Source organism: Rhineura floridana, chromosome 17 (assembly GCF_030035675.1).
Source record: "Rhineura floridana isolate rRhiFlo1 chromosome 17, rRhiFlo1.hap2, whole genome shotgun sequence".
Classification (NCBI taxonomy): Eukaryota; Metazoa; Chordata; class Lepidosauria; order Squamata; family Rhineuridae; genus Rhineura; species Rhineura floridana.
The window spans coordinates 16317158-16334501 of NC_084496.1; the positions used below are offsets into that span (position 1 = coordinate 16317158).

The following is a 17344-nucleotide window of genomic DNA, read 5'->3' on the forward strand; positions in this document are numbered from 1 at the left end:
AAAGAGTATAATTTTAATTTGCAAAATGAAAATATTTAAAATGTCAGTGGACTACACTGTGAGTTCAGATATCTTTAATTGAAGGTTCTTGCCAAATTCTGTTGGCACTCTGAACTATGACATACTGCAGCACCTATATATGGATTGTGTGGACAAATACACTTCCCTATCACAGAACTGCATTACTTTTTATCTATGATTCCCTAGAGGAGAGGTTCCCAAACTGTGGTCCACTGACCACTGGTGGTCTGCAAGTTTCATTCAGGTGGTCCACAGCATGTCTGTGGATTTGTGGTTGAAGACAGGAGATGACATATCCATCACATTAAATGTTCATATTTAATTTTAATTGTGTTTTTATTGCTTCTTTTATTTCTTACATTGTATTTTATTGTATTATAGATAATAAAATACAATATATAAGAAATAAAAGCTAATAAAAATACAATTTAAAAATAATCTAGCACAGCATGTTACAATTGCTACAACAGGCAGAAAAATTATGAGGTGGTCCTCCAAGATTCTGAGCAATGTCAAAGTGGTCCATGCAGAAAAAAAAGTTTTGGAACCACTGCCCTAGAGAGAGTAAAATAAAATTCTGGGCAAAACATGTTTACTTTATAGGGTCAAACAACAAACGTCTATAGGCTACTTGATGTGACTTGAATGTTCTTTTATGGGTCTGGTCTTTCAGTAATTCTAATGTCTATGTCACAAATTTCAGTCAATGGGGCCTTAAATGCATAACTAATTAGAGTGTACTCTGCTTTGGAAAACCTCAAGCGTCTCACAAAAAACAGATTTTTCTGGCAACTTAGATTCTCCTCTCATACAAACCTCTACGTGATAATACTTCATGTGCTGAGCAAAGCTGCAGTGCTTGTCAACCAGAAAACAGAATCTTTTTTTCTCTTCAAGAAGAGCCTCTCTGCAACCTTCAGCAATAAATCTTTGAATATCACTCTGCCGAGAACTCACAGTTTCTAAATACTAAAGTATTAAACAATAGATTACAACAGAGAAAACATGATACATTCTTCTTACACAACTTGGATCTAATAGAATCTTAATGTTTTATCTTAATCAAATCTCTGACAAAAGTAAGCAATGCAGTGGCCTATCCCTGATCTAGATAAACTTATAGATATATCACTTATATTTAAATATGTTTATCCCCATTCTATGGGTACTAATCTATACATTATTTTTTCTTCCAGGAGATAAATGGAACATCACACTTTTTTAACTTATTCCAGTTTCAGATATTTGAATTCGAGATAGATGGACTTGGATCCAGAGTTTCCAGGAGAAAATGCCATTCACTCAATGGGCTCTCCCATTCTCCTCCTCCTCACTGCAGCTGGATGTGGTACAGAAGGTTGCAATGGAAAGAGGAAATCAGAGATAATTGGGTAGAGGCAACTTGCTTGAGCAGGGGATAGTGGAGAAGAAGGGATGAGAAAGCCCCACTGTGCAAATGGCTTCTACTCACACAGTCTCTGGATCCATACAATCTTGCTAGCTTGGCATCAGTACTCGGCATACTGGGCATTTGCTGAGACCCACACATGTTAGAAGGGCCCACTGGGGTTGATGTTTTTCCTGCCCCCCAGTGCTCACCACCACTTGGGCCCACATGGAGGGTGCAGGGGTGATCAAAGTGGAGGGGGGCACTGAGGGCAGTTTGCCCCCTAACCCCCAAAATCTGGAGCCAGGTCTGTACTTTGGCATGCTGAATGTTTATAGATATCACTTATCTACTATTAGGCTATAATCAAATCAGAAGGAATGCATAAATGCTATTATTTATATCCATGCTCATTCTACATAAAGAGTTTCATTTTAAAAAAATGTCATATACTAGACTTTATCTAGGAAAATTTTCACACTAATACCTCCTGTTCTTGGATACAGGAGGGGAAAAAATGAACACCAGGGGAGTGTATTAACCTCAGTTTCTTTATGCTCGTATTTTGTTGCATTCCTTCCTCCTTGACTTTTCCTTCGAATTTTCTTCAATTCAGCCTGAGACTTTTCCAAAGAATCCAATTTGCTTCTATGTTCATTCTGGTATTTCTTCAAAGTAGCCTGCAATCAAAGCATTGAGAGATATTATATTAGAATCTAATAATATAGGTGATTAAGTTGGAAGCTCAACTCCTTGTTGCAGCAAGTAAATATTTTAGGAAAGGCATACCCAACCAATGTTAGCATATCATAAAACATGGTATTATTTTGGCATAGCAGCAATAAATACATAGCAATACAATTATTAGAACATGCTACAGGTTGTTGCCCCAATCTAGTATCAGCAACATGCATGTGGAAACAGTTCTGAGGATTATATGCAAAACCAGGTGTTACTTCAATTTAATAGCAGCCTAGTCCAAGAAGCTGCTGCTACACTCATTTTACTTACATTAGGCATTTTATTCTGCCATTAAAACATCCTCCCACTCCAGGCGGCTCACAAAAGGAGATGAGAGTGGGTGACAAATGATAAAAAATATTAGAACAGCAAGAAAATGAAATATTTTTTATAAGGAACCTGAGAACAAAAGTATTCTGAGCTGCACTTGTTCAAGATTTCATGTATGTTATCTTCTCATAGACATAACATACAGAACAGTTCTGTTTGCCAAAGCTGCCAAGGATCTTAGAACTAAAAAGAGGGCAATTTTGTACATGGTTAATCTTCTCTGGCACTGAAAAATAATGTACTTACATTCATGTATTTTACATCTAGTTCAGTTTTCTTTTCCAGCTCAGATATAATGTCTTTATGGAATTTCTTGAACTGCAGGAGTAAACAGATGACAATAGGGGGGAAGTGTTAATTTACACACATAACAAATGTTTTTGAAATATTTAAAATATTGTATCAGTATTTACTTACACTTTCATCTAGGCTGTCATTTAGTTTCTTCTGTGCAATAGAAATTTCTATGAGAACATGCCCTGTTGAGAAACACAATGATTAATTAACTTCTATGCTGTCCTTTATCACTTGTGATCTTTATGTTATAAACATAACTACTTATACACTGAACACAGTATAACAAATTAAAACCAGATAAAACCAAATCAAGCCAAACCAAAACATACAAAAGATGGGCATTCCACAACTGCAGCTGGCCAAAACAAACCAGCCATTCCGAAAAGCCTGGGTTAAAAAGTAGGTCTTTAAGCTAACACCGAAAAACATAAAAACAAAGCACCAGACACAGCTCTGAAGGAAGGAAATTCCATAGCTGGGATGCCATTACAGAGAAGGCCCTATCCCAAGTTATCACATAATGAGCAACAGCTAGAAGGTCCTCCCTGAAGATCTTGGAGCCCAAGCAGACTGGTATATAAAACAGTGCTCCCTCAAGTGTTTAGGTCTCAGGTTGTTTAGGGCTTTATAAGGTTAACATTAACACCTTGAATTGGACTCAACAGCATATAGGCAACCAGTGCAGATCTTGTAAAGTCATTATAATATTATTTTGATTAGCTACTCTTCTCAGCAGTCTGGTGGCTGTGTTCTTCGCTCATTGAAGCTTTAAAGTTAGCCCTGCACAGAGTGCATAATAACAATCTAATCAGGAGGTTACCAGTACCTCAATTACTGTGGCAAGGCTATCACAGTCTAGGTACGGTCATAGCTGGCACATCAACCATAGCTGAAAAAAGGCACTCTGTGCAACTGATGCCACTTGGGCATCAAATGACAATATTGGATCAAAGAGTACCCAGACTATGCACCTGTTTCTTCAAGGGGAGTGCAACTAACTTTTTTTCTGGTTTCTTTTAAGATGAAAGCAGTAAATAGAAACATTTGATAGTACATAGAATGTCTGGATATTCTTTTTGGATTTCTTGTCACAAACAGCAAAACAAGCTTTTGAGTAAAATGATATCTGGCCACAATTACACACAAGAGCTATTTGATAACAGTATGAATTTTACAGAGACAATAGTACTTTATACACGTTAAATATATGTGTTATGCGAGCACACACAGAGGCAAGCAGGACCATGCCTACTGTCCCCTGTCTACAACCTCAAAGCATTGACTGACCATGTGTATAGGTCAGGGGTGGGCAGCATGTGGCCCTCAATGTAATTTCATGCCAGTAGCAGGAAGGGAAAAATTGGGGTAAGAGGATGACTGGTATGGAGAAAGAAAGAAGTTGCACAAATGGAGAAACAAAACAGGGTGGCAGAGAAAAGAGGTAGCTCAACCCACCTTTGATTCTGGCCCCACCAACCAATGGTATGCAGCCCTTGATCATTACTCCTATCAAAATGACAGACAAAAGGTTGCCCACCCTGATACAGACTCTCTCCATAAGTTCAAGGACCCTGCTGCCCATTGATGTGTTCAGCCTATACCTATTTATTTATTTATTACATTTATATCTCCACATTCCTCCAAGGAGCTCAAGGTGGCATACAAACATGGTTCTCCCCCTCCTGATTTTATCTTCACAACAACCCTGTGAGGTAGGTTAGGCTGAGAGACAGTGACTGAACCAAGGTCACCCAGTGAGATTTGAACCCTGGTATCCCAAGTCCCAGGCACTCTAACCGGTGTGAAGATCTACAAATTCTTTGGCTACAAAACAAACCTGCTACTATTGCTGTGCTGCCCAATCATACATCTCCCAATACAGCCTTTGTCCTTTCCTTGAACTGTGCCACAGAGATTCTGAATAGATCACAGTTGAGTGGCAGAGCTCATGATTTGCACACAAAAGTTCCCAACTCCAATCTCTGGCATCTCGAGGTAGGGTTGAGAAAGACTCCTGTCTGAAACCCTGGAGAGCTGCTTCCAGTCACCATAATAAATATTGAGGCTAGATCAGGGATAGGGAACTTTTTCCAGCCTGACAGCTCCATTCCCTCATGGGAACCTTTGGGGGGGGCATTCCAGTGGTGGGCAAGGCCAGAGGCAAAAATGCAGGCAGTAGGATTACATTCCGGCCAGGAAAAAGTCAAAGATTTATGTGGGCAAGCAAGCAAGGTGAGTTATCACAATGCTGGGTCTTGAGGAGGACATGGACCAGAGCCAGGGAAGGGTGTGGCCTAGGTGGAGAAGCCAAGGCCCGGATGGAGAAGCCTAGAAAGCTGCATTCGGTCCCTGGGTGTTGACGTTTCCCACCCCTGAACTAGATGCACCAATGTTCTGGCTCTGAATAAGGTAAGTTTCTATGTTCCTATGACTATTCAGACATATCTTTTCAACAGATCTAATTCTCAAATGAGGTGGTGAGAACTGCAAAAACCTGACAGTAGTGCATCAAAACCCTAATGCCAATATAACTGTACACATATAATTGTAATTCTCCTGATGAATCCATAAAATATCAATCTGTGCCAGATCTAGCAACTGTAGTTAAACAGCAGCACAGTCTATCAAAACCTGGTCTGCTTATGGCAACAGAATTAAGGGTTAAGCGGGTTACTGAATCCTCGTCCTTTCATGTCCTCTTTCCACACTAACTTCTTATTTCAGCAAAATATTGGGAGGTCTAATTGATCCCCGCTTTTCCTCCTCTGCGTATTAGTAGAACACTGTCTGTACCTCAGCTCCTCCACCTGTAAAACAAGAATATTTATAACCTGTTTTGCAAATGAAAATAGGAATGAGGGTGGATATAATCCTGTCCTTAACTACGCATGGACAAGTCCCACCTACTTAAGGACTACAGGGAAGATTGCAGCAGAGATCATTAAACTAGATAGACTCAAGTATGCATATTTGAAATAACGTAGCAAAAAGGGATCTAACTTAGAATGTAAAATGGGCTAGTTAATTTGAATTTAGAACGTAAAATGTGCTGGTTAATTTGAACTACAGTTTAGTGAATAAAGTTCTTCAGATGCTGCAAAGTGTGTATTTAAGAGCTTTCTTCAACTCCACTTATACAGTACATGCTTTTGAGAATTTGCTGCCACAGCAACACAGTTGACCAACGGGCTGGCACATTTGCAAAGATGAATGCAGCAGATTCTGAAACTCAAAGTACAGTCATCCAACAAGGATGTGTGTGCTGGCTCAACCCTCTCCACCCCTGTACACTCCCTTCCTTTGGCTTTTCCTACCACCATAGTGTAAATGTTCAATAAAACAACTCATTTACCTGGCAGGTCAAGACTGAAAAACCTGACTTTCAGATGTTGTTATTCTGGTCTCAGTAGCACTCAGCTACTGATTGAAGCTCTCAAAGGGTGTTAGGGTGTTCTTCCTGTGAAAACTGATTTTTTTTCACCCTTTCAAACAATTTTAAGAACTAATACAGTTGAGAAATTAAAGTAAATGTTTAAGGTTGTCATTTCAGATAGATGTCTGGTTCCTTTCTCCTTCTAGAAAACCTTGTAAGAGCCTCGTCACCATGCAGACGTATGTGTTGGCTCATTTATTTCCTCTTGTGTTATGAGTCAATATTTTGACAGTGAAACCATAGTAATCTCACAATGCATAGTAAGATGTAAATAGTAGGACAAATTGCTCTTCTATGGAAATACCCAGTTAACAGATTTGGAGAATTTTAAAGTTTTATTATTAAGCCACAGCTGTACTTTATAATATGACAACACAGCATTGTTAAGTCTCTTTGTAACAGGTTGAGTTTTTTTTGTAACAAATTAAGTTAAGTCTCTTTGTAACATGTGTTCAGAAGGACCGCAAGCAGGAAATCCCGTAGAGAGGATCTAACAGTACCGTTTGAGCTAGATTGTGTCTTCTGAATGTAGTACATATGGTAAAAATGTTTCTATCTTAATACCATTCCAAATTTTAGCCTCCAGCTTAGGTTCCTTACTATGGCTGAAAACTTATCCCAGTCTGCCCTTCATACAAGAGTAAGGAGAACAATTAGTGTTTATTTCTTTCATACTACAGTAGAAAACATAAATCCTTCTTTATTTGTGCCTGAAGATTTTTTTTAAAAAAAAACCAGTCCTCTCTGGATATTGGATTCTAGTATCAGTCATATGTGCATGTCAGATATGCAAGAAGTTAGTTACTACACTTTAGTGATGGGGAATCCATGGCCCTCCATATATTGCTGGACTTCAACTCCCATCAGCCCCTCCCATGTGCCCAATGGCCAGGATTGATGGGAGTTTGTAGTCCAGCAACATCTGGAGGGCCACAGGTTTCCCACCATTGCTTTAGTGCATGCTACCGATCAGGTTTCTGGGCCATTGTTAGTTAACTCCAATACATAATCATCACAATACCCTATTTTATTTTCATAAAACCAATTCCTACAAAACCACAGGAAGCAAAGTAAAGCAAATAAAATTCACCGTGCCCCAGATCAACTTTAACAGTGCTTAGCACAAAAACCTTGGGACAGATTTGTTTGTAATTTGGTGGGTTTTTTAACCTAAGGGGCTCCTCTCTAAAGTATGCTATTTTCATACAAATCGCACACAAAACAATACATCAGACTAAGTGAATTCTTTTTTAACCACCACAACATTGTAAGACTGCCCTTGCAGGCAACCACTACAGTTATCCTTCCAAAATTTAGCACGATCCATACCCCCAGAAGGGGCTAACAAGCCTGAAATTTTAATCTCGCTTTACCACTTCTTAAACAAACAGTTCTATACTTTAAAAAAAATTTTTTTTTAAAGGTGTGTCCAGCACAAAATCCCCTGGATCTATTTGTAATTTGGCAGGCTTTATCCATTCAGGAGGGGCTACCATGCCTGCCAATTTAATCCAACCCTATCAAAGGGGGAAAGGTTTCTTGCCTTTGCAATGATCAGTGCAGTTCTCCATGTGTTGTCTTTCAGCAAGATCTACTATTTTCTGGGCATGTACATGGGCAAATACATCAGCACTGCTGGGAGGAAGGGCGTGATATAAATCAAATAAATAAATGTGTACTAAAATGCTGTAAAGTAAGGAACTTCCTTTGCTGAGTTTTCCTTCTTGTTGTTATACTAAGACCCAGTATAACTACATTTGGGCAGAACCTATGAGTTTTGGGAGGAAACAAGCATGGGAATTCCTCATCCTAACCGCTGGAGTTGGCTGCACCACAAACACACATACACACACTTAGGCATATTCATTTGCATGTCACCTTACCATGCACAACACATATAAATAGAACATCATTAAAAGCTGAAACACACACACAAACACACAAACACACACATGTATGTATTTTTTCTCTCTTTCCCTACTACTCCTGGCTTTGGGCTGGAATGAAACCACACATCTTCCCCCTACCCCTTTTTTTGCTGCTGGGTTGAGAATAAGATCCTTGTAAACAATCAATCAATAAAATAAATTGGAGGCCATGCAGCACACACACAGAGAGAGAGAGGGGTGGGAGGGGATAGACTAGTGTCGTGTGTCCCCATTTTCAGAAGAGAGAAGTGGAACAAGCAGAACAGTGAGTGTGTTTCTACCCCAGTTCATGACATTACATTAGTCCTATTCAGGTGTTCTCTCACATGAGGAGGAGGAGTGGGATAAGTGTGTAGGCTTCAACCCCCTTGCCATTCCTGTCACCCTGCACAAGAAGAAGGGCTAACTTCTGAATTTGTGAGCCTTTCCTTCTAGACTCTGTGTGTGATTTAGAACTCTTATTGTGTTTGACACCCTCCCCTCAAGCTCAAGGGACAACCTGGACAAGGAGCCTTCACCTACCCTACCAGGTCAGAGACATGGCTTTCTTGGATTTGGAAGACTAATTTCTGTGGTAGCCCCATAATCCTCATGCTGTAGGAGACAACAGCTGCAGAACAAGGCAACGGTCCTTTAAGGGCTCAGGCAACTCCTCAGAGGGAGCGAGACCAACAGCAAGACTATACTAACCAGCCTTCATAAGGCTTCAGAAGGCTTTTGCAATTTGCTGAAGCAACAGCTTCTCTCCAGCAAGTGCTCTGTCCGAATCCTGGCCTGAATTACATCTATTATCTCTATTACATCTGTTGCTGTCACTATGCTAAGAAATACCACAACAAAAGGATGCTTCCCAGGAAGCTTTAAGCCCAGCTGGGCAAGATTGGGCACTTCCAATTTGCCTTCGATTAGTGGAGGATGTTGGGGACAGAGCTAATGGACTCATCCCTGATCTCCCTCACATAATTCATGCGTGTGTGTGTTACAATGCCCAAACATGGTACTGACCTATCAGAAGTTAAAGAACAAATGCATCTAGATACCACCAAATATTGTTCCCAGAGGTATATGATTGTTGAAGGAGTCAATGATTATTTAGCAGAAACAGCATTGCTGTTTGTAATTTAAATTCACTAACAGGCAAAAAACCTTGCGGTTTAAGAACGTACCAATAGCCAACAGATATTTCTCTCAAACTTTAAAAAGCAGGGAAATTGGGCAGCTATAGTGAATGCACCAGGGGAGCAGGAGACCTGACCTCCTCTCTGAGATATTGTACTACCCTACAAATTTGTAAAAATGCAAACACAATTTGGGTTGGTGTTTCACAGTCCAATCCACTTCCTGTGTAGCTTGGAAGAATTTGGTAGCCTGTGCCTCTGAGGATATGGTGAGTGGTGGCAACACCTGCCATCTCCAAAGATGGAGAATTACATTTTTGTGTGTTTGTTGGTGTTCTTACTTTGCTTCTTTTCTGTGTTACTACTGTTTCTACAGAGAATCTAACTTAGAAAATTATATTTCTCTCATTATTCATTGTAGAAATCTGTGTCAAATTTATTTTAATTAATTTCAAAGCCTTTGTATTGGTCGATAACATATAATGGTGAAGACAGCCTTTTTTGTTTCAAACTGGAGGTTATGCTCTATTTCTATTTTGGGTGCATTAACAGTTGAATCTGAAACTGCAGTTGGATGTAAAATCAGATGGATTACATTAAGTTGCTACTTAAGCAATGACTCTAGCTGTTCGAAAAAACAAACTTGGCCTGCACAAGATGCATTTCTAGCCTGCTATGCTTAACCTACTCCACTTATGGAAAGGTGGGCATGGTCAATTAAAAACATAGAGCACATCTAGAATTTTGCTAGAGTATATTTCACCTCCCAACAGACACTCCTCATGTCCATTGGAAACTATTCTGCAGAACAGTCAGTATCATTATTCCACAATTGTTTTGGGAGTTTTTTTTTAGTGTTGCTGTAGTTCACATATTCACAGAAACAGAAATAAAAGAGAATGATTTACTATAGGAAACTTCACTAAAATTGCAAAGTAAATCCAACATATTTAAAGTGACTATCTGAACAATATCAACTGTTTTAATATAGTTGTTTCCTCCCTGCTAAAACAAGATCAGCATAGCACGTCTTGTTTCTGTTATTTGTTGCCTTCACTCACCATATGCTCAGAGACACGTTACCAAATTCTTCCAAGCTACACAGGAAGTGAATTGGACTGTGAAAGACCAACTCAAATTGTGTTTGCATTTTGACAAATTTGTAGGGCAGTACAATATCTCAGAGAGGAGGTCAGGTCTCCTGTTCTCCTGGTGCATTCACTATAGCTGCCCAATTTCCCTGCTTTTTAAAGATTGATAGAAATATCTGTTGGCTATAGGTACGTTCTTAAACCGCAAGGTTATTTGCCTGTTAGTTAATGAATTTGTCTGCTTTTTAGTCCAGGAGGTAAGAAATGGGATCCTGTGCAAGTTTGCAGAGAATGGATTGATCATCTGCATGCTTATTGAGTTCAGTGGGATTTACTCCCCTGCAATCATGCTTAGTATAGGTAAAACTGACCACAGGGGATGGGGAAGGGAGGAGGGGGTCAGAGCAGGGAGGAGGGGGACAGGATTGATCATTTGCATATTTATTGAGTTCAGTGGGATTTACTCCCATGCAATCATACCTAGGATAGGTAAAACTGACCATGGGGAGGGAAGCCTGGAGTGGGCAGGAGAGTAAGAAGAAGAAAGTGGGGAGGAGAGGAAGAAGGGAGGAGGAAGACAGAGGAGAGGTGAAGAAGGGAAAAGGCAGGTCTGATCATTTGCATGTTTATTGAGTTCAATGGGATTTATTCCTGTACAATCATGGCTAGGATAGGTAAAACTGACCATGGGGGAGGAGGAGAGGGAGGGGAGAGTAGAGAGAAGGAAGAAGGGGGAGAGAGGTGCAGAAGGAGGGGGAGGGGGAAGAGGGATTGGAAGGGAAGTGGGGAGGGGTGAAGGAAGAGGGAGGGAAGGGGCAAAAGGGAGATAATGGGAGGGAGGAGGAGGGAAGGGCAGTGTTTGCATACTTATTGAGTTCCAAGAGATTTACTCCCATGCAATCATGCTTGAAAATGAAATGGACTGCCTTCAAGTCAATTCTGATTTATGGTAACCCTGTGAATAGGATTTTCATGGTAAGCGGTATTCAGAGGTGGTTTACCATTGCCTTCCTCTGAGGCTGAGAGGCAGTGACTGGCCCAAGGTCACCCCATGTGGGGCTGTGTGGGGATTTGAACCCTAGTCCTAGGATAGGTAAAACTGACCGTGGAGGAGGGGGAGGGGGAGGGAGGAGGGTGAAGGACGGGATTGGAAGGGGATGGGGAAGGGAGGGGTGAAGGAAGGGATACAGAAGGGCCAAGAGGGAGGGGATAGGATGGAGGAGGAGGGGAGGGCAGGTTTAATCATTTGCATGCTTATTGAGTTCTGTAGGATTTACTCCTGTACAATCATGATTAGGATAGGTGAAACTGACCTGGGGGAGGAGTGGGGGGGAGGAGGAGGGCAGGAAGGGGGGATGGGGAGGAGATTGGGGGTGGGCACTGGGCAAGCCCCTTGCCTTTCCAAAAGGAAAACATTGTGAACAGTATCATTCTTTTTCAGGGTTTCCCCCACCTTTTTATTCTACAGCAGGCATATGTAGCCTCACACCCAAATTTAAACCAAAGCTGTCCCTGGCCATATCTACACCAGACTGTTATTTCACTTTAGGCAGTAATGCCTTCTCCGAAAGAATCCTGGGAAGTGTAGTTAGTTAAGTGTGCTGTTAAACCACTGTGGCCACTGGAGCTCTGTCAGGGGAATAGGAGTCTCCTCTCAGCAGAGTTTACAAACTACACTTCCCAGGATTCTTTGGGGAAAACCATGATTAAAGTGATATAAAAGTCTGGTGTGAGTGTGTCCCCCTGATTAGCCAAGCCCAGCAGCTGGGAGTCTGGTTTTTAGAACACTGACAGGTGGTTCTTACTGAGCATGTCCGACATTATCATTGAGTTGAAGCCAAAATTTCTTAAATTGATTAAAAATCAGCCAGGCATATTTTTAACTTATAAACTGGAGAAGATGGAGGTCAGAGTATGGGGCAAAGTTAGTAATAGGATTACAGGTACTCTGTGAACATGACTGATTTTTAATTAATTTCAACAGATTATGAGAACTCTGACAGAGAAAATTCCAAAAGGGCTCTGGGTTTCTCTCTCTCTGTTTTTACATTTTGAACTCTCAATTCTCTCTGACTGTTTTGTGTATCACCATGAAAATTTAGAGAGTTGTTAAGCAAGCATTTCTGAGTTCAGGACTATAAGTTTTGTAAGAGTTTCTTTTGAAATGAGCTTATGGGAAGGAGAAGAATGGCACGGGGGTATTTTCAATTTAACACTGCGGAATGCTAAAAATCCATGCCGACTATAGTATACAGCCACTCTTGTGGCTGTATAATAGGCTTTTCTTCAGAAATGACTATGGATTTCATTGATTGTTCTGAATAAGTTCCATCACCTGAATATGATAAACCAATAATTTTCTACTCTGCAAGAACACTAAACTGTTAGCAGTTTATAAAACCTGACATTTCTGCACAACCATCAGCAAAAAACACATGTAAATAACATTGTTTAAACCTATTCACTTATTATTTTTCGCTGGATGTAAAACACTTTTTAATCCACAGACACTGCAAGCTTATGACTAGTACAGTTATAGTAAATGTAAATAACATCCATTCTGCTTCATTTAAAATTGATTGGTACATTATAGTGAATTGTTGTGGTATTAAAAAAAGAATAAAAACCAAGCAGGTGTGTTGTTAGTAATGTATGAATAAAATATGACTCTTTTTTCACTTGTCAGGATAGTGGCAATACATTTCTGTTCTCTGTTTTTTAGTTTGTTCAAGGCAGGATTCTATACTAATGGATGAACCCTGACATATAAACTTTGATCCAAAGAACTGCATATATGCTACAACTCCTTGCTCCCCAAACCCGGTCCTGAGGAGACCCAAACATGGGATGCTGCACAGGGAATTGCAAGGGGGGGAGTGAGGGAGTTCCTTTTGCTCACTCATATAATATATTCAGGCACCAAGCCATTATATAGAATAGCATCTACCACCCAACTACAGAGTGTACTCTTGGCTTGTCAAAGCCTAAATAAATAGGTTACTTATGTGGACTTCAAAACTGCATAGATTGCAAGAAGAAAATCTAATACTGCTCAGTCACGAGTCTGAACATGTGCAAGGGTTTGACATTATTTAAGTAGGTATGTAAGAGAAGGTTACCCGAGTAGACAGGTCTCTATCAGCACAAGCAAAACACAGATGACCTCATTACATTAATTTCAGCCATGGCTTCCAGCAAAGAAGTGTTTATAAACTTACCACTGAGGTGGCAAATAATGAGGTACAGATCTCTTGCTTTCATTTCATGTGGTATTTGTGAGGGAAGGAAACATTGACAACATACAACACAAAACCACACACTAGTATTATAGGCTAGTAGCGCAGTGTTAATATACAATTGATATGCTGAAGTGTATATCTTTGTAACCTGCAGTATTCAGATGACGGTTAGGTCCAGATAGAAAAACTAGTAATACCTGGAAAGTTAATATTTCAAGAAACTTTTAAGAACATAATATCTCTCCCCTAAGGAAGAAGAAAAATGCAGAAACGCTAGGGAAAGATAAAGGTCTACAACAGTTGTTTTCAAAATACACACTTTACCCTTTGAGAGTCAAACCTAGGGGAAGAGCTGTAGCTCAGTAGTAGACAGATAAACTTTAATGCAATCTTAGCCATAGGCCATGTGCAATTCTCACTGCATACAGACATTATCAAAAATACATACATACAAGGATAATAATTGGGGGAGATTATGTCACGGTATTTAACTCTTTGGCAAAAGCCGCTCTCAGTTTTTCGGCTGCCAAAGCAAAATTAGCAACCGCTAAGGTAGTTGAATTAAAATTATCAGATAAAAGTGTAATAACCATCTCTTCAACAGTACAAGGTGTTATAAAGGCTAGAAAGGTTGATAAAAATTTATGCCTAGGTTCATCGTAGAGTGGACAGTACAATAAGTAATGGACGATCTCCTCAATTGCGTCACAGCCATAAATACATTTACGTTGGGCCAAGGGTGTACTTCGATAACGGCCCTCAAGGTACGCAGTTGGCATCACTTGGAAGCGGAGAGCAGTAAATGCTCTTCTGATAGGAGCCCTGTCGAGTACATCTAAATAGTTTGACAAAAAATGATTTAATTTGAAACATGGAAACCAAATAGAGAATGGAGCCGATACAATGGACATACGATCTTGAGCCAGCGTCGCCCTCAAAAATCCAATTATGGAGAGCGGCATTACTCAATTCCAATCTATTTGGAGTTAAATCATATTTAGAAAGAATTGACTGGCATTTCTTCGCCCATCCTCCTGATAGCATTTGAACCTGCCAACATTGCTTGACTAGGGTAGAGTCATCCTTATTAAGAATATGAAGCCAATAACGTAAATAGGCTAGATCAATACGAGCAGCTACTGAGGGCAACCCCAAGTCAGCTCTAAGATGAGCTGACGGAGTCCCTATGGGAAGCCCTAGCACTTGCCTCATGAAGCCATTCTGAATAGAGTCAAGGTTGGATCCTGCTGAGGGTCCCCATAGTTCTGAGCCATATAAGATCTTTAAGAGTATTTTGGCTTTTAGAATTTTTAGCATAGGGGGGACGAGCTGCCCCCCCCTTGTAAAAAATAATATTTTAGTTAAACCAAGGGCTTGGGAACTGGCTTGAGCCGCTGCCTTGATTTGCGAAGTCCAAGATAGATTGTTTGATAAATGACTACCGAGGTATTTAAAAGTTGGAACTTGCTCTATTGGGACCCCATTAAATGACCATCTATTCTTTGCTTTCATAAATTTACCACTGACCATAATTTTAGATTTTGCTTGATTAATCTTTAGATTTTGGGAGTAACAATACTCCTCTAGTTTATGGATCATACGCTTGAGTCCTATTTTTGTCAAAGAACATAGGACTACATCGTCAGCATATAAAAGAGTGGAAATCTTATTTGCTCCAATTGAGGGGGGGGGGAAAGAAGGTGATGACATTGCCTCGACTATATCATTAATAAAAAAATTAAATAAAAAGGGAGCCAGTAGGCAACCTTGTTTTACTCCCCTATATACTGGAACTTTAGATGATAAAGTGCCATTTTTCCCTATTCGCACTCGGATGCCATTTGATTGATAGAGAGCCCTAATCAGCCACAGTAGTCTCTGATCTATATTGGTTTGGGCCAATTTTAGCTAAAGGAGTCCTCTATCGACTGTGTCGAATGCTGCTGAAAAATCAGTAGTAGCTCAGTAGTAGAGCATCTACTTGGCATTCTGAGATAGATGGGACAATGGCCTGACTTGGTATAAGGCAGGTTCCTGCATTGTTTAAATCCAGGTCTGTCCCAATCAAAGCTAAAGCAGCTGGTGTGTCAGTTTGTGTTCAATTTGTCAAGCAAAAAAAGGTACATGGGTAAGAGGACTTAACTGTCTTGGCAGCCATTTCCCCAAACACTATTCTCTCAGTTGAGCTTACTTCTGATATAAGAGCTTAGCTAAAGAGGGAAAAAAACTGTGCGTAGGTAAACTTTTGGTCTGAAAAAATGGCCCCCTCACTCCTGCTTTATAGGTTGATTGGAGCAGTTCTGATTAAATAGGCATGCTTCCATTGTGTTTAGTTTAGCCCCAATAACTACTCGATTAACTGCTATCTATATTAATGCAAATATCAGAAATACCTATTCTAAGAGTGCATGGGAAACTTTCTCCTTAGTCATACACACAGTTTTTCTGTGTTGCAAACTTATCTCCAAGCATATGTGAATTCAGAGAGCTGATGCGCATAATTTTCATAATCTATTATATGGCTTCTCATTTGTTCCCAAGTAGGAGGGCATCAGTCTCTGTATCCTTTGAAGTAATGAATGGATCAATATGATAAAGATGTAAATAAGAGTCTTTCATTTAATTTTTTAAAAAAAACTGAAAGCAATATTTAATCATCATCTAAAAAGATACCACCCATCCCCACAACAGTCCTGGCACTCACATTCTGAGAAGTCTCTAGGTACAGAAAATACCACAAAGACAAATGTGTTGCCAGTAACTCATACTGCTGCACTAGGACACCTGAAGAGACATGGACAGCAAGAAACAGGATATTTTGTCTGGCAGGGATTATCTGACACCGGGTTGCCCCAGTGTCTTTGCATGTAACAATCTGCTTTTCCCCTGTATGTCTCCTATATTTGGGCCCGTTCCACTGTTCAAAGCACTATCTGGACAGCGAATGCAAACTAGGACATTCAGAGCATTGGCTACAATTGATAGCGTAAGCAACAACAACAGGGCCACACTAGCAACCAACACAAATGTCAATGAAATGCCTATGAGGTGAAGAGATACATGGCATGTAAATATAAAGCTCCCACTGCAAATATTATGAGCCCTTTATCTCCACACAGTGGGGTTGGTCTGTTGTTGTGTATATAAGCTGCTGCCAGTACTCAGTGTGTGGTTGTGGTTGCAGAAGAAGGGTCAGAGTATATTCACCAGCAAAGCTTAAATTTGCATATATCCTTAATATTACTTTGGACAATACCTCCACCTTTATACCAAACACAGCAAAACACACGGTGCAACTTGTAATGCCAGTACATGGCTGTAACCATATTCCATGTTGAAAAAGATATTAGGATTTCAGTTCTGTGCTCTTCCAAATATAACTTCATAGATCATCACATCTTTAGGCTTGTATTCAGAAAAGACTCAACACAATATTAATGCTATGCCTTTTGTGGCTAAAGGTCATGTTTGGAAGGCTGGGGAGAGGGATGGGGCAAAAGCAGGGCAGGGACATAGTTCAAATGAAGCAAGCTGTGAATATGCTTCTTTAGGGAAGCATGCAGCTTATCAAAATCCTGAAAAAAACAGCTGTTTTTGAAAAAAAACGAACAAGCATCAAATCCACTTTGTAAAGTACAAGCAGTGTCTGTTAAAAGCTTCAAAATGACAGTGAGAGGTACTTCCATCGAAAGAATAAGAGACCAATCTCCCGTGTCTTCTTAATATGGAACTTAATCCCAACTACCTGCTAATGTCCTA

The 17344-nt window shown here is 40.1% G+C and overlaps 1 protein-coding gene across 2 annotated transcripts in view; it reads right to left on the reverse strand.

Annotated features, from left to right (window-relative positions):
- BAIAP2L1 (BAR/IMD domain containing adaptor protein 2 like 1) overlaps positions 1 to 17344 on the reverse strand; it is a 121351-nt gene that overhangs the window by 27878 nt on the left and 76129 nt on the right. For both annotated transcript variants that reach the window (XM_061599692.1, XM_061599693.1), the window contains exons 4-7: positions 2897 to 2958; positions 2726 to 2797; positions 1951 to 2088; positions 838 to 990 (exon numbers count right to left, since the gene is read on the reverse strand). In XM_061599692.1, the coding sequence (XP_061455676.1) occupies positions 838 to 990; positions 1951 to 2088; positions 2726 to 2797; positions 2897 to 2958 (425 nt within the window). The remainder of the gene's footprint in view (positions 1 to 837; positions 991 to 1950; positions 2089 to 2725; positions 2798 to 2896; positions 2959 to 17344) is intronic.